Below are 22,140 nucleotides of genomic sequence, written 5' to 3'. Positions count from 1 at the left end.
AATGTTTTCAGAAATAAAAAAATTAAAAAACCACTCACAAAATAGTGACAGTTTATTGAAAAAGGCCAAAGTGTTGCTAAAGGCAACATAACCAAGAATTTAACAATTATTCCTCTTTTAAAAAAGAATGAAATACACTTTAATATTACTGTGGCTGATACACAGCCTAGAACAGGGCTTTTCAACTAGTGGTAGGGGTACCACCTGTGGTACATTGGCACCTGGCAGGTGATACACGACCATCCTAGAAAAGTGGTAGCTGGGGAGGGGAAGGAGCTGAACCAGCGGCAGCACCGCACAAGCCTGAGCGAGAGACGGCTGGAACTGGAGGGCTGTCAGGGCTCAGTGGAAGTGTCAGGATCAGGACCAGGCTCCAGCTGGAGCTCGGCACTGATCCCGGCACGTCTGCTGAGCCCAGAAGAAGCGCCAATCAGCTGGAATGTTGAAGCATCTCCAGGGTCTTGTGATTTACATTCAGATGCTTGGCAACTGATTCATATTTATGACGGTCACAGTGTCCCAGGGTCATGTGAAGTGACCAAAACCTGCTGCAACCACTCAGCAGAGGGGGGGAATAAAAACCAAACAACCCCCACCCTACCCCCACTGCCAATCTTCAACAGAAATGCTCACAACAATGAAAACCTCAGACAGGAGAAAGAGCACTGCCGGGCGGGCGGGCAGGTGTCTTGTTTGGCTGTGGCTTGTGGGGCACTTTTTTCAGTGCCATTGTAACTTCAAACAGTCACTAAGCGAACTGTTGTAAGTCGAGGACTACCTGTACTTCATCACTTTTTTCCTTCTTTTTTTTTTGGTCATCAAGTTTTGGAAACCTTGCTAGGCGACTGGTGGTACTCAGATGCTGCCATATCCTAAAAGTGGTACAATGGGTTAAAAGTTTGAAAAGCCCTGGCCTAGAATGTTTTTGTCAAAATAATTTGTAACAATAACATGCAAGAAGTATTAACTAATATTATCATGTACAAGTGATATATTTCAAATTAAATATCTTGTACCTAAAATAATTGTGCTTCATTCTTTTGACATTTCATTACTCCATGTAAATTGAACATTTCATATGGAGGCTAATCAGATTAAAAGTGATAAATTAATAGTTATCATTAGCATAACTATAGAGTCAGTAATTTATATGGTTTATCTAAGGCATATACATAGAATGAAGGCTACGGCTAAGCTTGTAAGCCGCCCTGACTCTTCAGAGAAGGGCGGGATATAAATGGAATTAAAATAAATAAATATACAGTATATGTCTTAGAATGCCAGTTTGGTTGTAGAAAGAGATTAAAAATAAAGTTGTCTGTTTTTGTTTATACCCAGAAAATTAGAAATATGTGTTCGTGACATTATTCAACAACATAACACTGTAATATAATTGTGAAGTAAATAAGTTTTATAAATTAGGCATTTCTGCTGATATTTTATACATGATTTCCATGCTAGAGATCAAGCCCTGTTGCTAAATATTTTTCTTCCATTAACTTTTTTTCAATATTTAAATCAGCAAGTTACATATATTATTAACTAATAGTGTGTGTTACCAATGATGTCTTTTTTATTATTACCTCTTAATTATTCTTATGGTTTTTTAAAAAACTACTACATATGACCTCTTAGTGATGGCCAAATCTGGCCTTAGATCTGCCTCGGCTTACTTTTTCCAATAAGCAACTCAGATGGAAGATCCTTTAAAAGAGTACTCTAGGCCCCCTATGAAAAGGGGAACCTGAAAAAATGGCTTATATTTACTTTTATAGTTAGCATAACAAAAAAATTCAAAATTCAAAATTCAAAAATCAAATAAAGGAGCCTTGGTGGCGCAGTGGGCTAATGCCTCCTTAAGTAAAACCAGCTGCCTGCAATTAGTGCAGGTTCACATCCCACCAGGCTCAAGGTTGACTCAGCCTTTCATCCTTCTGAGGTAGGTAAAATGAGGACCCAGATTGTTGGGGGCAATTAAGCTGACTTTGTAACAATGCCGCTTGGTGTGTGTGTGAAAGCCCTAATAAGCAGGCATATACATAGAATGAAGGCTACTGCTAAGCTTGTAAGCCGCCCTGAGTCTTCGGAGAAGGGCGGGATATAAATGGGATTAAAATTAAAAAAAAATTAAATTAAATAATCATCTGTTCAGTCATATCATAAGAATTAAAGCATACAATAATATGTGACCATAGCCAGAGAAAAGAGCATTGTATTCAGAATAAAAGTAAAAGAAACATTTGCAAAAGAAAAAAAAATAACAGAATGGATATGGAAAAGACACATTCTCAGCGGTTCCCAAATTTGGGCTTGAATATTTGCTTTGTTCATGGAGGCTTAAGAACAGCTGAAAATGAAACTTTTACATGCAATGTACTGAATGCTTTCCTTCCCGTCCTAGTTTCGAAAAAGGAGGCTTTTCTTGACGGTTAGGTCTTACGGCAAATTATAAGCAATTCATTTGAAAAAGGCAAATTTTAAATACAAGAAAACCCATATTAGTTAGCCAATGCAACAGTGCTACAAAAACCATATTTTGAGTACAGTATTATTAAATCCATATTGTGTGGCCCTAAGTATAGTTTAATCAGTATATTACATTACAATATTGCATTGTAAGTTGCCCAGAATGATTCTAGATAGTGAGAAAGGCAATATATAAATTTAATAAATGTATTACAAGCACTACAGCTTTATAAAACCATTTACAATTCACTTCATACAGAGGCCTAAATAACAAATTGATTTTTTTCCAAGATATTATCACATGACAAAACTCAAAGTCCTAATGTATTATTTTCATCAAAAAAGAAGAAGATATAATTTACTGAATTTCTTATACAGAGATACGAAGGTTTCCTAGAACACCTACGGTATATACAAAATGTTTCTAACTCTACTTTATATAGTCCATTTCTACACAGTACAACAAAACAATTTTGTTGAGTAAAGTTATGGAGGCCTTGAACTTATTTTCAACAAATCTATAGTAGGTCCTACTATATATATTACTCAGATTTTAGGAAATGGTATGCAGTTTGTTACAAGTTGGTGATTACACCTAATAAACCTTAACTGATTTCAAAAACCTAAGCAGAACTGACTTGATCAATATATAGGTGAGGGAGCATAACTGCATAAGATACATTGGGAAGTCAAAACATCATCCTGAACACTAGCAATGCAAATCAAATACATACTGTTACCATGACAACTATATGCACATTAAGAGTATGTAAAATGTCCCAATGCTGAAATAGTTCTTTCTGAAACACTACCTTGAATTCAAAAGAAATTGTACACCCATTTCAAGATCAAAATATCTTTTCTGAATTTAAAACAGTGCTTTTTTTCAAGTTCCAGATGTTTCTAAGTCAGAAGCATAGTCAGACCAACACACTTTAAATGTTGCACACTTACAATGGAATGATTCCTTAAATCATTAGGAGTTAGGCTTGACTTGGAGACTTTAACTTTTTATGATTCTTGTTCGCCATAATTTCTAACACAAAGAAAAATCTGATTAGTTACATTCATGAGACACTGAAAGTACTTAATAGGAAATTCTGTACCATGGCCAAGAACGTGCCAAATCGTTGTCGAAGTTGTTTTTTAACCAGTATCTTTTTCTAATGATTGTACATATTTGTTCAATGACATGATACATCTACACAAAGAATAAAACAAGCCATATTTTCTAATGACCTTGGTTTAAAAAATTGAGATGAACACAAGTTTTGCCTTCTTTTTTCCTAACTAACCATGGGACTGTAATACAGAATAAATATAAAGTAACTTTACAAGGCATGGTTATACTGAGCAAATACAAAGAGAGATCCATATTGGAAGAAATAAAGGTTGTTATTTTGGCATGTTTATCAATCCAGTAATAAAAAGAATTTGCTACTGAAATGTTGCCAGCTTCACACTTGAGTTGGTTCTGCATAATATTGTTAGTGGGCATTCTTTGGTACCACAGTTTTGGTAGCACCTGAGCCTCTTCTAACCATAAAAATGGCAAAGAATGTTCAGACTCTTATCACAAACTCTTCAAATAATATAACTTTCAAATCTCACTTTCACACAATTACTAAACCAATACTATACATTATGACAATACGTTAGTACTTCTTTTAAAACATGTAAGAATATATACTGATTTCATATGCAGACATAATACCAAAATACAGATTTTCAGTATATTAATGAGTTTTACTTAGATGGAAAAGTCAATATGAATTACAAAGTTTATGTAATTATTACAGATTTTTTTTTTTAAAAAAATCAAGAGTTTAGATTATTACATTCCAAGGTCAGCACAGCAGACTCTGAAATGAATTTACAAGCTTTTATGTAATTTTTTTATAAGAGCAGATTCATTAAAAGCACAAAAGTAAACAAAAACAATTTTAAATAAAATAGGGGCTTATTATTATCAGATAAATCAATCCAAATTTATTTCTTAGCTTTGAGCTATTGTCATATGATGATGATAAAGTAGATAAAATAGCCATAAAATATTGACTACAAAAATATGCTACTAAAACAGTGGTTCTTGGAAAAGACAATGACCTAAATTGTGGCTCACATATCTGGATAAAATTCTTAGGAATGAAGGTAAATATAGGTGATTCAGGATAATGTTGCAGGGAAGGTTTAACTACTCCTTTCTGGCTCTAAGAATTTATAGGACCCAATCTGAGTCAGTCACCAAGACCAGAGGTTTAATCTTCCAAGCTTTTGGATTCATGCTAGAGCCCATCCTCAGAAAATTTCCTGGAGAGAGAGAAATTCCCTGAGGATGGGCTCCAGCACTTGAAAGACTAAACTTCTGGTCCCAATGACCGACTCAGATTGGGTCCTGTAAAATTCTTAGAGCCAGAAAGTTGTAGTTAAATCTTCCCTTAACAATCCAGTATAAACATAAACAGAAGTTAAATGAAGACAGTAACATGTTTAAGTGTGTTAGCTATAACCATGTTTTCCTCCACTTGCAGGGAAAAAATGGTGGACTGAAACAACCCCACTTTTAGGGAAAACAACAACTTCAGCCATAAGTAAAGCTGATGAATGAATCAGCTCCCTGAACTTGGGGATTACTTGGGATTGCCCAGAGTTCTCCTTTCAGATGCTCCCTGCAGTGAGACTGTGAAGCTGCTGTCTCCAGTGGATTTTAGAGCTCATCTTCCTCCAGGTTATTGTTTGGAGCCTTTAAAAGGATGCTGAGTTTGCCCATTTCCCCTCTGAATCACCTTTACTGGAAATGGCCTGTAAATTGCTTCTTGGATATTAAGATTCTTCAGACAAGTTTCATTACACTGGGGATTTTTTCTTTAACCTACAGTCAAATAACCTTTATATATTTATTATTATTTATTAATTAATTTAATTTGTATACCGCCCTTCTCCCGAAGGACTCAGGGCGGTGAACAGGGCAATACATAATAAAAAACAAGGTACAAAAATTAAAAAGTAATTAAACAGCAATGCCCGTAATAAATTAATACAGATTAAAAGGTTAAGATCAATTTATAAAACCCGACCCCATCCCATCAGGCCAGGCCAGCTTGTTGTTTATGTAAGTTTAAAAATTAAAGAAAAGCTTTTCTGCAGCAAAACATGCAGCAAAAGGGTGATTAGAATGTTGATTTTGGAAAGCTTTTACATGGACTAAGACAGGGGTCCCCAACCCCTGATCCGTGGACCAGTATCGGGCCACGGCATGCCAGCAACCAGCTGCACAAACAAGCAAAGCCCCATCTGCCAGATGCAGGCAGCACACAAAACCATGCACCCTTCCGTCTGCGGAAAAACCTCTCTCCACGGAACCGGTTCCTGGTGCCCAAAAGGTTGGTGACCTCTGGACTAAGAGACCTATAGACTGGAAGTAATATTTTGAAATACTTATAAGAATGCTTCCTATAGTTTGTTTAAAATCTTATTAAAATATATGAAGACTCTAAGTGTAAGAATTTTTTTTCTGGAAAAAAGTTCTGGATGGGAGAAAAACATCATTAGAGGAAACTTTGAAGGTTGGTAACTAAAGGCAACTAGAAAGAATTAAAGATTACAGAATGGAGAAAAGTATTTTAACTCAGAAGAATTCAAGGACATTTGACAACAAGGTACACGGAATTTTTTCTTTAGACTGATATAATAAAAATGGACTTAAAAGAAGAGATAGAAGAGGATATAAATAAAAATCAGACTGTTTTGGATATGGATTTAAAGTTGATAAGAGTACAAGAATGATAGCAATAAAGTTGAAAGTTGCTGATGTTTTAATAGTTAAAAGGGATACACACATAATAAACCAGAAGAATGACTTGAATATGTAGATTTTAACTTTAAAAAGTTAAAGTTTATATTATAAATAATTATAAATAATTTGTGCATTGTTGCTAAACTAAAATATGATTTATTACAAGAGAGACTTTCGTACACTGCCTGTATTTACATAAAAAAGAGTGCCTAATGAAAAACAAGATTAATATCCAATAGAAACTTATAGTCTAAACATATTATCATGCCAAAATGACAACCTTTCAAAAAAGAAAACTGCTTAGATTGCAGGGTTTGGAGAAAGTTTGATTACTTCTCATTATAACTAATGATCCTCCATACTTGAATGGCAAGAATATTGTAAATGTGTTTTATATACAGTAAATCATATCTACTGTTTTATTCCTATGCTTGTTTGGCAACATTTGAGAAATTTTCTGCAATGTCTTTCAGATTACAAAATATGCTAGACCATGTCTCTTTAACTTATTATATAGGTTTTAAAGAAGTAGAAAACAAGTAAATTATATGAGATGGATCAATAAAATATACAAGGTGGTTATAATAAAAAAGTTAACATGGTTGTTTTATAGTCAAACATGAAAACTATATAGAACACTCTCTTAAATCATACTGTGCTTTGTACTCAATTTTCAATCCTATAGTTATTCTTCAATTGGAATCACAATTGTCTTATCTGTTTGTCTTGTTTTAATTCAGCTCTAACACTGAAGCATGATTACTACTCTGATACCTGACCAATAATTTGAGAAGCTATGGAAAAGGGGCAGTTTTATACAATATGCTTAGAAAAAATATCTCAGTCACTGATACAATATCTATTAAATATGAGGCCTGGTATGGTATGTAAAATAGCTAATTTATTAACCTCCTAGTTCCATTTTTGGAGTCTTTATTCATCAGAGAGTACAACTTATTCATGTTTTATTTGCAAAGCTTTTCAGTGTTAAACAATTATAGAAAGATACTAAAAAAAATAAGAGAATTTATTATTAATGATTTTACTCTACTACACTTTATATAACCACACTAACTCTGTATGTGCATGTAAGGTAAAGGCAAAGGTTTCACCTGTCCAGTTGTGTCCGACCCTATCTTATCTCTGTTTCCTACCTAGCCAAGAGAGCTACTGTAGTGTTGTCCAAAGACGCTTCTGTGGTCATGTGCCTGACATGACTATATGCCAAGGTGCATAGAACATGTTATTTTCCTACCAAAGTGGTACCTATTTATCTATTTGCATTTGCATGCTTTCAAATGCTAGATTGGCAGGAGCTGGGGGAAGAACAGGAGCTTACCCCATCATGTGGCATTTAGGCCTCAAACTACTGACCTTTTGGTTGATAAGCCCAGCATGTACACAACATTAAACAGGATTAAGGTAGATATGGATCCACATCCTCATTTAAAAGTTATACATTCTTTAAAATTGACTTATTTAGAAGTTTGTTTGTTTTTTTATCTTCTAGTTCAAGGGTCCCAAGCCCACAATCCATGGACTGGCACTGGGTCATGGCATGCCAGAAACTGGGCTGTGCAAACAAGTGAAGCCCCATCTACAAGATGCAGGCAGCACGAGAAACCATGCCCCCACCAGTCCATGGAAAAACCTCTCTCCACGGAACCAGTCCCTGGTGCCCAAAAGATTGGGGGGCACTGTTCTAAGCCACATAACACGAGGTGGGTTTGTACATGTCATTCGAGACTTTCACAGACCTTATAATATTTAAGAAAGTCACACAACCTTTTTCTGAAATTCTTAAAATTTAATTTCTGTATTACTAAGTCCTACCAAGTACCGTAGATTCCGGCGTATAAGACTACTTTTTAACCCATGAAAATCTTCTCAAAAGTCAGGGGTCGTCTTATACGCCGGGTGCTGAAAATTTAGGGACAGGGCTGGCTGGAAAACCTGGAGCGGATCTTCCATTTAGTCTGCGCAGGGAAAGCAGGACCAATTGGAGTAGAAGCTGCAGTCTGTGTTTTTTTACAGGCTGGGGTCTGGGCGTCTTTCCTTCTAAAGTTGAAGAGCAGCTGTAGGCAGGTGGGGAATGCAAGAGCAACTTGAAAGGCAGGTGGGGAATGCGTAGCAGAGCAGCAGCTTAGCTCTAAGGACACATTTGACTCAGGAACTGGGCGGGCTGGCTGGAAAACCTGGAGCGGATCTCCCATTTGGTCTTTTTTTAAAATCCCATTTATATCCCACCCTTCTCCGAAGACTCAGGGCAGCTTACAATTTAAAGCACAAATCAATGTGCTTAGCAATAGCCTTCATTCTATGTATATGCCTGCCTATTAGAGCTTTCACACACACACACACCCCCACAAACAGCATTATTACAAAGTCAGCTTATTGCCCCCAACAATCTGAGTCCTCATTTTACCTACCTCGGAAAGATGGAAGGCTGACTCAACCTTGAGCCTGGTGGGATGAGAACCTGCACTAATTGCAGGCAGCTGGGGTTACATAAGGCTCTGCGCAGGGAAAGCTTTAGAGTGAATTAGGAAAAGTGAAAAAGTGAATTAGGAAAATAGGAAACGGTTGCTGGAATTGGGTATGTGTAGTTTAATGAAGAGAAGGGTGAGGGGTGACATGATAGCAGTGATCCAATATCTCAGGGGCTGCCACAAAGAAGAGGGAGCCAAGCTGTTCTCCAAAGCACCTGAAAGCAGGACAAGAAGCAACGGATGGAAACTAGTCAAGGAGAGAAGCAACCTAGAACTAAGGAGAAACTTCCTGACAGTTAGAACAATTAACCAGTGGAACAACCTGCCTCCAGAAGTGGTGAATGCTCCAACACTGGAAGTTTTTAAGAAGAGACTGGACAGCCATTTGTCTGAAATGGCATAGGGTTTCCTGCCTTAGCAGGGGGTTGGACTAGATGACCTCCAAGGTCCCTTCCAACTTCTTCATCTTCTTCTTCTTCTTCTTCTTCTTCTTCTTCTTCTTCTTCTTCTTATTATTATTATTATTATTATTATTATTATTATTATTATTATTATTATTATTATTATTATTATTATTATTATTATTATTATTATTATTATTATGTTTAATCCACTTGCACTGTTTATGTTTACATGTTTGATGACAAACAGCCTTATGTTTATAAGTGACAGTTTTCCTACTAAGTATCTGCATGTCATAAGCATTTGAATGAAAATTACCATATTAAAATCAAATCTGATGTTTTTTAATTTTTATTTGGTGTGCGTTGGAAGAGGGGTAGTCTTATACGGCGAGTATAGCCCAAACCCTATAATTTAACAGGAAATGTAGGGGGTCGTCTTATACGCCCAGTTGTCTTATACGCCGGAAAATACAGTAAGTTTGTGTTCTATACGATTAGTACCCTAAATCACAAGATATCTATATTATTGGCACTATTTAAAATTATAAAAATTTCAAATTAGTTTTCATACTAAATTGTTTTGACTCTGGGATCCTATTAATAACTAAGCCTCCATTCAATCTTTGTACCATCTCCATAGTACATGTGGATTTTTCAATCTTTGTTTATTTCAAGACAACATACCTTTAGGAGTTCAACCATTCAGAATTCAGAAGTGAAAAACCATCCTAGAAAAGTGGTAGTGGACTGGAATGAGCTGAATTGGTGGCAGCACCACACAAGCCTGAGTGAGGATGGCTGGAGCTGCAGGGCTGTCAGGGCTTAGTGGAAAAGCCAGGATCAGCGTCTGATTCATATTTATGACGATCACAGTGTCCCAGGGTCATGTGAAATAACCAAAACCTGCTCAACCACCAGCAGATATGGAGAATAAAAACCAAACACCCCACCCCACCCCACCGCCGCTGCCAATCTTCAACAGAAATGCTCACAACAATGTAAACCTTGGATAGGAGGAAGAGCACCGCCAGGCAGGCAGGCAGGTGTCTTGCTTGGCTGTGGCTTGGGGGGCACTTTTTCAGTGACATTGTAACTTCAAACAGTCACTAAGCAAACTGTTGTAAGTCGAGGACTACCTGGACTTCATCACATTTTTCCTTTTTTTTTAGGTCATCAAGTTTTTGACACCTTGCTAGGCAACTGGTGGTACTCGGATGTTGCCATATCCTAAAAGTGGTACAATGGGTGAAAAGGTTGAAAAGTCCTGTCCTAACCCATAAAATATGGAGAGTTACAAGCAGTAAGATGGAAAAAGCACAAGGAGAACATCTTTCAAATGGTATTCACTTTTGCCTTGCCTCGATTTCTGGAACATTCCTAGTCAATACAGAATGCTCTGTCAATGGCTATGATGCAATAATATACCTGCTGTATGGATGTTTAACGATATAACATTCAACTGTATCAGGCTTTCCATTCCTTTTTAGATAGAGGAAGCATCTAAAAAATAGAAGATGCAAAATCTACTATAATGTTTAATCTTTTAAATGACATAAAGACCTCAAGCAGATTATTCTTTTAAGATAGCCAGAATATATTTTAACATATTTTTACAGAATTACATACTGTTGTTTTATGATATCAGCTAAGATTTGGCATAAAGACTATTATCAGTTTTCTACTATTATCTATAAACATGTTTGTTTCTTCATTTGAGTACTTCATAAGAAATGTCTTCATCACAGAAACATTCAATACAGTATATCAACTGTCCAGTTGGTGGATCCCCCCCCTAAAAAAGAAACTCCTGGGACATCATTTTACCAAGAGTATAAACTTTACTGAATAAACCATATTGGCATAGACAAAGTAAAACCAGCTCTGGGTTTCCTATGCCAAAGCTAGTATAGTTAATTCCCCCTTTCCCTATAGGCCAGCCACAGTCCATTACATCTACCAATCACTTCTGTCCCTAGAGTTATGGGAATAAGCGAGCCACGCTAATCCACCAGCTCAAAGTGTCTTTGGTTTGAAGCACTGTCCCACAGGAACCAACAATGCTCAGCTGCAATTCCCCCCAACCTTGCATTCCATCCCACCTCCTCCCTTTTCTTTGTCAAGATGCCAGTAAAGTAGAATATAGGTGAAAGTCTTGACAACATAGTCATTAAACCAAGTTTGTTAATTTTTAAAAGAGCTTCAAAAACAGACTTATGACATTATATCTATTATGGGTGGAGACAGAAAGACATTTTATTTATGCTATTAAATTTAGAATTTTCCTGAAGCCATGTGACTCTGGGTGACTTAGTAAGGCAAAAGAGAAAGACCATCAGTGAAACCCCCACTTCTCCTCAAAACAACAACTGGGGTTCAACAATCACTCTCGCCTCTCTGCCTAAGCCTTGGACAAGGTGCATAGTTTTCAAAGACTTTCAGAACACCTTCAAAGTGGCAGTCATATGGATCTCTGAAGGGATGCTATTCAAGAGGGCCAGGACTGCAACAGGGAAGATCTATTTCAGATATAGATCCTATTAGATGGCTTTGTTTATTTGGAAGGACCCAAACGACTGCTTTTAGTGTGTACTCAAATTGCAGTATATCAAGAATATATTTTTAAAAATCAGAGCTGCATTACCATCATGTCTTCCAGCTTTTAAACAGTCTGCTTTTCAGTTTTGCTCTTATAGTTTGATCTCCAAAAACTTCAGGACTTTCAAGATACTCAAAATTGCTATCAGAGCTTTTGTCCTTCTTTTGGGATAAAAAAACATGACAGGAAAGAACAACTCATGGTTGGAACGTGTAAAACCTACTGGTAAATATACAAGATAATTAGCCTCAAGAGGAAGTTTTCTTCAGCTTTGATAGGGAATTTATTTAAATTATTCCTTCACTTGGTTCATTCTAATAACATTTTTGTGAGGTAAAGTATAAAGTTAGAATAAACTTAATTACAATAAACTGTTCTGAATAACATAAGTAATAGTACAAAACTATAGTTAAACATTTTAAAATGGAACGAAGGGAAAAAGAGAATGAGGTGCATATTTTGATTGACAGTAAGCTGTCAGCAGATGTCTCAATCTTCATATATGGAAATATAAAAACCAGCAATGACCATTTAGAACTCTCATATTAAACTACTTACGTACAATATTAAAAACTTATTCTATCAGATGAATAATCATTCTATATTAGTAATTGTGAAAAGGCAAGCTATCTGAAAGTTGCTCAGCTTTTCAGAGATTAAAATGAGTAAAAGCTTGAGTACTTAAAATGCATGTGCAATTTTAAAAAAATGAAAGTAGAGATTCCTGGACTTCCAAACCTCACTAAAATCAGTGAAGGGGTTTTCGAAGGATATTTTCTTAAAATTTGGGTTTCAATATAAAATAGGGTTAGACTTAAAAAGAACACCTGTGGGTCATATTTCAGACATACATTTTGAAAGGATTACGGTATGTGTGTTAATAGCAGTTATGAAAGGAGAATGCAGAAAAACCGGGTAATCGGGAGCTCTGGCAGAAACATTATTAGCACATATCCTTACCTCCAAAGCAGCCAACAGAGAAAAGCAGAAACATCTGTTTCCATGGGAATAACATCTCTGACTGTGAGGTTAGTTGTTGTCCAGCCTCAAATGTACACTTATTTGTCCACACAAAATCCTTAATCTGTTAAAACATGAATACAAAAATATTTTATTTGCCAGAGAAACAGTAAAGAATTAAAAATGTGTATTAAATGTACTATCAAAATTTATAGATTGATGAAGAATGTTCCCTGTTAAGTCCTTAAAATTTAACTATAAAACCCTACATGACATAAGATTATTGGATTGTTGGAGGAATTATTGGAGGGACTTTTTCATCCCAATTTCATCCAGTCCCACCATACTCAATAGAGTGGGTATATTATGGGGTTCTGCCATCTGGGGAGTTACATCTGGGAAGCTTTAGGACAGGGGTGTCAAACTGCCGGCCCATAGGCTGGATGCAACAAGTGGAAGCCATGCACACTCCAGCTCCAGCAAGGGGGAAAAAGTCGGGATACATCATGGGGTGAATTTGAAACCCCTAAGGCCTTTTCTGACATGGCATTCACATTATGGAATCCTACAAACCTACCTACCTACTATCTAACTATCTACCTACCCACCTACTTTTGTTGAATTTTAAAATCGAACTCAAGTTGAAATTGAAATAACAAGTAAGCAAACTATGCTGCTTTTCACTTAAGAGTGAATGCTGGACTTTCAGAGAAGATATGGAAAACTTTAGACAGTTCTGCAAAAGCAAAGCTAACGACTGTAGCAAAAAGCAGGTTAATAAGAACAATTTGCAAGAGATACAAAATGCAACATTAAGAAAGGACACAGGATTTTCTGTTGGTGCCTACAATTTAAAAAAACAGACAAATATAAAAATTTGGATTTACAGAAGAAATGGACTAGTGCAGAACAATGCAGTTTTCTACACTGTTTATTGTCAACGTGTAACAACATAAACATGAGGACCTTCCTGGAGGAGCAAAATAAATATCAAAAGAAATACACAATAGCATAAACAGGATAGAAAAATACAATCCATAAAGCAGCATATTTTTGTTGATGCAGACTGGGGAACATTATCAAACATATGAGGGAAATTCAAAAAATTTGAAAGAGCAGCCATGTCAACAAGATAGAACTTGAAGAACATAGTTAAAATTCATCTGACATTTTACTGATTGCTTGTCTAGTATAAGAACTGCTAATTATCTTCTCTAACTTTGTAGGAGAATGATCCAAAACAAAGGATCATTAAAACAACAGACACAGTCTGAAGAACCATAATAATATCAGTTAGGAATTAATCAGTACGATTCAGTCATTAAATGAATAGAAGGTACAATTAAGCTACAACTAAGAGGAAGTAGTGGGCCCTAGTTTATTTATTTATTTATTTATTTATTTATTTATTTGCATTTATATACCGCCCTATTCCCTGAGGACTCAGGGCGGTTTACAGGGAATTAAAAATCCACCATACAAAAGTTAAAAAACCAATTAAAAGATATTAAATTACCCTGTATACATTAAAACCCGAATTAAAAATTTCTCCTCAGCCTGGGCCTGAGAGCTCAAAGAGCCAGGTCTTCAGGCCCCGGCGGAATGATCGGAGGTCGGGGGCAGTCCTCAGCTCCACCGGCAGCTGGTTCCAGAGGGCAGGCGCTCCCACAGAGAAGGCCCTATCCCTGGGTGTCACCCGCCGGCAATCTCTCACCGGCGGCACCCTGAGCAGACCCTCCCTGTGGGAGCGCACTGGGCGAAGGGCGTTTGATGCCGGCAGCAGGTGTTCCCTCAAATAGCCCGGACCCAGGCCATGTAGGGCTTTATAGGTAATAACCAGCACCTTGAATTTCACCCGGAGGGCAACCGGAAGCCAATGCAGCTCGCGGAGTAGAGGTGTTACATGGGAGTATCGGGAAACCCCCATTACAACTCGCGCGGCCGCATTCTGCACCAGTTGAAGCCTCCGAGTGGTCTTCAAGGGCAGCCCCATGTAGAGAGCGTTACAGTAGTCCAAACGGGAGGTCACAAGCGCATGAGTAACTGTGCGTAGGGCGTCTCGGTCCAGATAGGGACGCAACTGGCGCACCAGGCGAACCTGTGCAAAAGCCCCCCTGGTCACGGCTCCTATGTGGTCTTCAAAATTGAGCCGTGAATCCAGGAGGACGCCCAAGTTGCGAGCCCTATCAACGGGGGGTAACACCTCACCCCCCATCGTTAGAGGTGGAATAACTTGGTTAACCCGAGATGCCGATATGCACAGCCACTCAGTCTTGGCGGGATTGAGACGAAGCCTGTTTCTCCCCATCCAGACCTGAACCGCCTCCAGGCACCGGGACATCACGGAGAGGGCATCGCTGGGTTGGTTCGGGGTGGAAAGAAAAAGTTGGGTATCATCAGCGTACTGGTGATACCCCACCCCGAAACCACGAATGATCTCGCCCAGCGGCTTCATATAGATGTTGAACAGGAGAGGTGAGAGGACCGACCCCTGAGGAACTCCACAAATGAGAGACCTCGGGGTAGTTAATTAGAATGATCTGAAACTGCACTTTCTTGTACTCTGAACTGAGATGAAGAAGAAAGCAAAATGTTGTAATCAAATTGTAATTGATTAATTTTATAAGGAAATGGAAGTGAAACAAAAGAATATTCACTGAAAACAAGAGGATCGTTTGGAGGTTTATAAACATGATGAGACCTAAGTACGACAATTTGACGCAATATAATGCTTCACTAAAAAGAAAAAGAAAAAAAAATCAAGAACAAACAAGCCAACCAGTTGGATTAGGGTGATACTGAAACTGAACAAATAATGGTGCATAAATAAAACTATGAATCAGGACTGAATCCTAATGAGAAATAAAATAAACCGTGGCCAAGGGATGAGATTATTTAGATTGGTTTTTTTTTCTGTACTTGGTAATAAGTATCTATTTACCAAGTAATATTTGCAAACATGCACATCACTGAGCTGAGAATGCATTAATTAATTTAACCTTTCCTTATGCTAATTTTATTGTCTGACTTTGTAAGAGCTAAAAGAAAGGGCAAGTATGGGACAAGCCATTTGTACACTGAGGTCAATCATGAATACTTCTAAGGGTGATGGTAGTGCACAGAAATAAGGGAGGTGCAACAAGGGTCAGAACAGATGGGAAGGTGGGGCACTGCTGTTAGCCAACGGCGGGACGGGAAGATAAGCAAGAGAGAATGATAAAAATCCCCTCGCTTTCCACCCTCTTCTCTCCTCGACAGCAGCAGCATGTAAGTGCCAGCTCCGTGGTACAGCATGGTGGCTTAAGTGGTTAAAACTGCTGACTGTCAGCAAGCCTGCATTTGAGACCCGAGTGATGCTGTGTGATGGAGTGAGCACCCATCGTTCGCTCCAGCTCTCCGCCACCAACAGGATAATAAATAGGTACCACTTTGGTGGGTAATTAATGGGGACATGAAAGGAGCCTCAACAGCTCGTCCCCTGGGAAATGGCAATGGTGACCCAGAAGCGCTTCAGGACTTCTGACACGAAAGCATAAGCAGCAATGCCAGCCACATGAGGGCCTCATTCCTAAGACACAGAAAGAGAATGACAGTAAAAGGGGAAATGGTTTGGGGGAGAAAAATGAAATATTTACTTCAAGGATGGAAAGACAACATATCCTCTGGGGCTGAATGGATGAGTTCAGGGTGTACATTAATTTGAATGTCAAGTGCACTGTATTAGTAATGTTCATTAAAAATATTCTTAATATAGTCAGGCAATTGCCTAAAGCAGGTTCAAATGCAAATATGAGTGCAATCTGACTCTTACAAACCCAAAATGTTCTCAGACTGAAGATAATTTGGCAACAAATACTGCAAAATTCTTAAGAAACAGGAAACAGGTGCTGTGAAATGTTAAACTTTTCATCCTCATCTATTCAATTGAAATAAAACCTACTGACAACACATTTCAAAGTTCTATTTGTGACAGATTTCAATTCTAAGAGAACCCCTATTTTTTTTAGTGCAAAATCATCAAGACACATTGAAGGTATAAAAACCAAAATATTTTATTATAGTTTGCATGTATATTCAGCATTAATTCTATAAAACAATTTATGTATTTTTTCTAATTTAATGTCCTACCAAGATAGAAAAAAAGTAATTCTAATTAATTATGAATTTTATATTTTTAGTGTGGCAAATTTGAAGCTCTTTCCAGTGCTAGATGCTAAAAGGACTCAAGAAAATATCCAGCAACTAAAATTATGGTCTGGCTGATGAACAGTTTGCTGCTCATAAGGTGTCTAATTTTAGAATTTTTTAAAAAACCTATTTAATACTTGAACCCACAAAGTGAATGACTCCAAACATGATATTCATAATAAGATTGCATATAGTAGTACTCAGTCTGCAAAAGGAAAATCATCCAGGTATGCGTTCAATGTTGTTGTTTTTTATTAAAAATATGAAAGGAGTACAGTAGTCTCTCCAAAATATTTTCAATGAAGCCATGGTTCAGTCACGGTGCATAATCTCTTCAACAAACTTAATCAAGCTATTCTAATCTTAGGATTAATTTCACGAAGTAATCACATAAGGGAAATTGCAAATAATAAGAATTGCTGCCATGAGGTAGATTTCCACAGTCCTACAACATATTTGTAGTTGTACTGCTTTCTACAGACATCTGGGAGAAATACATGGCACATGGCTAAATTATTTGTGGGACCAGCTGTCTCCAATTATCTCTGCTCATCTCATGAGATCTGGCAGGGTAGAGCATGCTTCAGATCACGTTTACCAAAAAAAAAAAAGAAAAGAACACCTAGCAGGTTGCAGAAAGAGTGCCTTCTCTTTCATATCACCATTGATGGAACCCCATTCCCCTGAACCTATTGGTCTTTCGAAAGCCCTGAGACCATAACTATTTTCCCAGGCACTGATGCAAATCATGAGATGAAACCAGCCTTAATGAAAAATATCTGTGTGGCTTCAATTATTCTGTGGTTTTTTTTTATTATGGATGTTTTGCTGTGCTTTGCTTTTAGTTCCTTTCTTTTTTATGCTTCCATCTAACTATAAGCTGCCCAGAGTCACAAGCTGTTCATCCTCCTGTTTTGTTAGATTTTGGAGCTACAATTATAGGTAATACTACAGTGCAAAGATTCTCCTTGAATTATTCAAAGCAGTGAATATCCAAGGATGGGAGACTTTTTAAGTTGGCCCTTACCTTTGTCTTACACTGACACTCATCAGAGGACTATACAATTCTATTTAACTTCTTCCAAATATGTTCCCCTTCTGTTAGAAAGGACTGGTCACATACTTATAATCCTGAGATTCACTGGGACAAAATATCTATTATGTTTGACTCCGAAAACTGTCAAAAGTTTATTTGCAGACCAATAAGTATACATTTTCCTCTAGTTTTACCATGCAAAATATCCTAATTTTTCAAATGTATTTGAATTGCCACCCCAACATTCCTATGCTTGTATTATATAACTATGGTTCCTGTAGCTCCGGTCTGGACAAAATGCCATTATCATGAGTCTGATCAAGAATTGTCTTGGGGATGTGTGAAACTTTGAAGATTTTTTTTTCAGTTTTGACTAATGAAATGAATGGAAAAATAGTGCAATTAATTGAAGAGGAGCTTCTCTTCAAAGTGCCAGATTTTGGAACAGCTGCCATTTTAATCCAGATATTTAAAGGAATCTCGGCACATGCGATCCCTTCCCCTTGGTTGTCTGCTTAATTAAACAATTAGCTTACAGTTACTAGACAATATTTTAGACCACATGTTAAACATCCCTAAGGGAATATATCTTCCTGTGATCTAAAAACGTAGTATTTAAATCATTACCTGCGGCAAAAACTTATCTCTTTTTGCTATACATGTGGAGAAAAGGAAAAAAAATCATTTTAGGGTTACATAGAGAAGCAACTCTGAAGGGGAAATTGTGATACAAAACAGTTGTAGACAACAATGCCACACCTGTTGATACCTGCTTAAAATTTTCCTGGAATCATGCAGCTCTATCACACAGGCCCAAGAAAACATGTCTAAAAATGTATAAAGGAAATTGCTGGGAAGGGAAATGTGTACGTCCACAGTTGCTCAGAATTACAGAAGGAAGGAAGGAAGGAAGGAAGGAAGGAAGGAAGGAAGGAAGGAAGGAAGGAAGGAAGGAAGGAAGGAAGGAAGGAAGGAAGGAAGGAAGGAAGGAGATTGTATTGCCAGTTTTTGAAATATATTTTTTCCAGAATCCTCTTAATTTCATTTGTCAAGAGATGCTTTGCCATATTTGATTTTATTCTTAATTTAAATTGTGCATTTTTTTCAGTCAGAAAATGAATCAAGTTGACCAGGTTTGATGATTTATTCAGAAATACCTAGTATGACAAAATGATGTATTTTTCAGGTCAATTCCCATTGTAGAAAGCAACTGCTTTCCATTTTTTGCTCATACATACACTTAGAAGACAGCAGACAAACAATCGTCGCAACCCCCTGAAATTTGCAGGGTCTTTCACATGGCACTAACTGATGATTTAAAACTAATTGTTCAGAGCTTAAGATAATTGGTTATCAGTATAAGCATTTTAAGATACTTTATAAAATTATTTTTCTGATACATATCTTCCCATAAAGTTTACCTATGGCAACCTCCTAAGTCCTAAAAGTCTCCTACACCTTGGAAGCTTTCTTGGACAAGAGGCCAAAAAAAGCTAGAATTGGATTTGTAGAGAATAAAAGCCATAGGATAAAAATCTTTGCACTTTCTCTCAGGGAGATACATGCTTCCTGGACCTTTGACCTAACAAGAAAGTAAAACTTAAATTGGAATTATCTTTCTTTGATCTTTATGAAGCTAAATCAGACCCATGTTGGTTTCCTTTTTGAAAATTGTTTCCATGGTTTCCAGATTACAAAGCTTACATTGTAGAAACTAGACTGAAGTCAACACAATTGTGCTTCTTTTAAAAAAAAATAATCTACAAGTTATAAAGCTCAGAATTGTTATAATGCATTAGTCAGTTAAACATGCACACACAATGCACACATAAATTGGTATTCCCAACATCCATTAGTAGTACAATCCAAGATATCTTACTAAATTCTTAGTTTTATGTTGAATTCCAATGAAACCCTCCATTTAAGATAGATTGCCATTGGAATTCTTGTTTAATAAATATATTTAGGACTGCAGCCTAAAAGCACAGATGGTTGCATTAATGTTAATCCCATCTGTTAGTTTACAAATAGTAGGAAAGGTGCAGAGGATTGCTGCCCTGAGATAATACCTCAGGACTGAGTGAATCTCCCTCTTTTAAGAAAAATACTAAAAACATTCCCTTTTTTTCCTCTTCCACCTCTTTTTTTTCATTTCTTCACTATAAAATGGTTTGAAATGCAAAGGATTTACAGCCAGCAATTACCCAGTTCAATATACAAGTTTTACCATGAAAATGCTGATCTGCTGGGAAATTGATAATTGTATATAAAAAGAAAACAACTAACCTCCCCCAAAAAGCCAGCTGAAGGACCTACTCTGCACAAGTCACATTCAAAACCCAGACAACCATTTCTCTCTCTGGATTTATCCTATACATAACAGGTTAGCTGCCTTATTCACAATTATTATATGCCAACCTAATAGAGAGAGACCTCAATTTATGACTGTAATGCTTCCAATGATAAAGTAATAATATTTTTTTAATGTCAGCTAAAACTCAAGAAATATAATCAAAATACATAAGGATCCTAAAGTCCGACAGAGGGGGTCATTTAATACTGATCAAAATGTTGATCATCATTTGTAGACCTTCCCCTCCAATATAATTAAGATTCTTTCCATGATTTCCAAAAGCAAAATATACTGTGATTCCTTGGGGAGCTTATTAGATATTTGTCAACATTAAAAAACAGACTGAGCTAGCAGAATTTGAGAGCTGCCTACGGCTGATCCAAAATCTTATCCCAGTTGGGTTTTCTGCAGCATAAAACCAATTACAGTAAAGTTAAGAAGTAAACAGTACATAAGTTAAGAAGTAAACAGTACAAACTATAAAATTAGAGAAGGTTGATAGATATGTTTGGGGAAATAGTATGTGCCTCTTATTTATACTTTGGGAAAACAAAATTCTTCTAGTTCAACATACTTTTTAAATTAATGTAACATAAGAACAATTGTATCAGAAAGTTGTTTAAAACATCAAGCTTTTTTGTACCCCAATGAATATTGCTTGCAAATGCAGCAGTACAAATATTTCCTATCTCAAGTATGAATATGTTTTCTGGTAATGCAAACAAACATTTTGACAGACTATTAAAGCAGTGCCATCATTTTTAATAAACAGAATATGGTACTCATTTTATAAAGACCAGTTAATGGATAATGGAGGATCTGGACAGACTTGAACAATGGGCACTATCTAACAAAATGAAATTCAATGGTGAAAAAAGTAAAGTTCTACATTTAGGCAAGAAAAATCAAATGCACAGGTATAGCATAGGTGGTACCTTGCTCAATAGTAGTAACTGTGAGAGGGATTATTTATTTATTTATTTATTTATTTATTTATTTTAATTCCATTTATATCTCGGAGTCCTAGTGGACAATCAGTTCAATATGAGCCAGCAGTGTGCTGCAGCTGCCAATAAAGCCAACACAGTGCTAGGCTGCATTAACAGAGGGATAGAATCAGGATCACGAATACTGCATCCAGTTTTGGTCACCACAATGTAAAAAAAGATGTTGAGATTCAGGAAAGAGTACAGAGAAGAACAACAAAGATGATTAGGGGACTGGAGGCTAAAACATATAAGGAACGGCTTCTGGAATTGTGTATGTGTAGTTTAATGAAGGACTAGGAGTGACATGATAGCAGTGTTCCAATATCTCAAGGGCTGCCACAAAGAAGAGGGAGGCAAGCTATCTCCAAAGCACCTGAAGGCAGCACAAGAAGCAATGGATGGAAACTAATCAAGGAGAGAAGCAAACTAGAACTAAGGAGAAACTTCATGACAGTTACAATAATTAACCAGTGGAACAACCTGCCTCCAGAAGCTGTGATTGCTCCAACACTGGAAGTTTTGAGACTGGACAGCCATTTGTCTGAAATGGTATAGGGCACAGGTCTGCAACCCGCGGCTCTGGAGCCGCATGCAGCTCTTTCAGCCATCTCCTGCGGCTCCCAGTCCTCTGCCATGTGCAGTCCAGAAAAAAAAGTGGGACTAAAAAAGTTCAACCAATCAATTCAAATATGCAAGGTAGGTGCATATCTCGCCTTGTCTCCACTCTTCAGTGAAACCCTGTTCTGCACATGCGTGCATGTACGCGCATGTGCACACATTTTTTGCGGCTCCCAGTTTTTCCTTTTGTGAGGGAACCAGTTCCGAGTGGCTCTTTCACTGTTTCAGGTTGCTGACCCCTGGTA

The 22,140-nt window shown here is 37.1% G+C and overlaps 1 protein-coding gene across 1 annotated transcript in view; it reads right to left on the bottom strand.

The window, feature by feature from the left end:
• The window catches only part of LOC308662928 (contactin-3-like), a gene marked incomplete at both ends in the record, with an annotated part of 174,773 nt that extends 162,007 nt beyond the window's left edge, over positions 1 to 12,766 (bottom strand). Inside the window, one exon of the mRNA XM_081319074.1 lies at positions 12,712 to 12,766. Coding sequence (XP_081175200.1) covers positions 12,712 to 12,766 — 55 coding nt within the window. The remainder of the gene's footprint in view (positions 1 to 12,711) is intronic.
• Between the last annotated feature and the right edge of the window lie 9,374 nt (positions 12,767 to 22,140).

This window comes from Vipera berus (assembly GCF_964194415.1).
Source record: "Vipera berus genome assembly, chromosome: 2".
Lineage (NCBI taxonomy): Eukaryota > Metazoa > Chordata > Lepidosauria > Squamata > Viperidae > Vipera > Vipera berus.
Note: the sequence above shows the minus strand (reverse complement) of the source record. Positions and strands in the feature narration are given on the sequence as shown.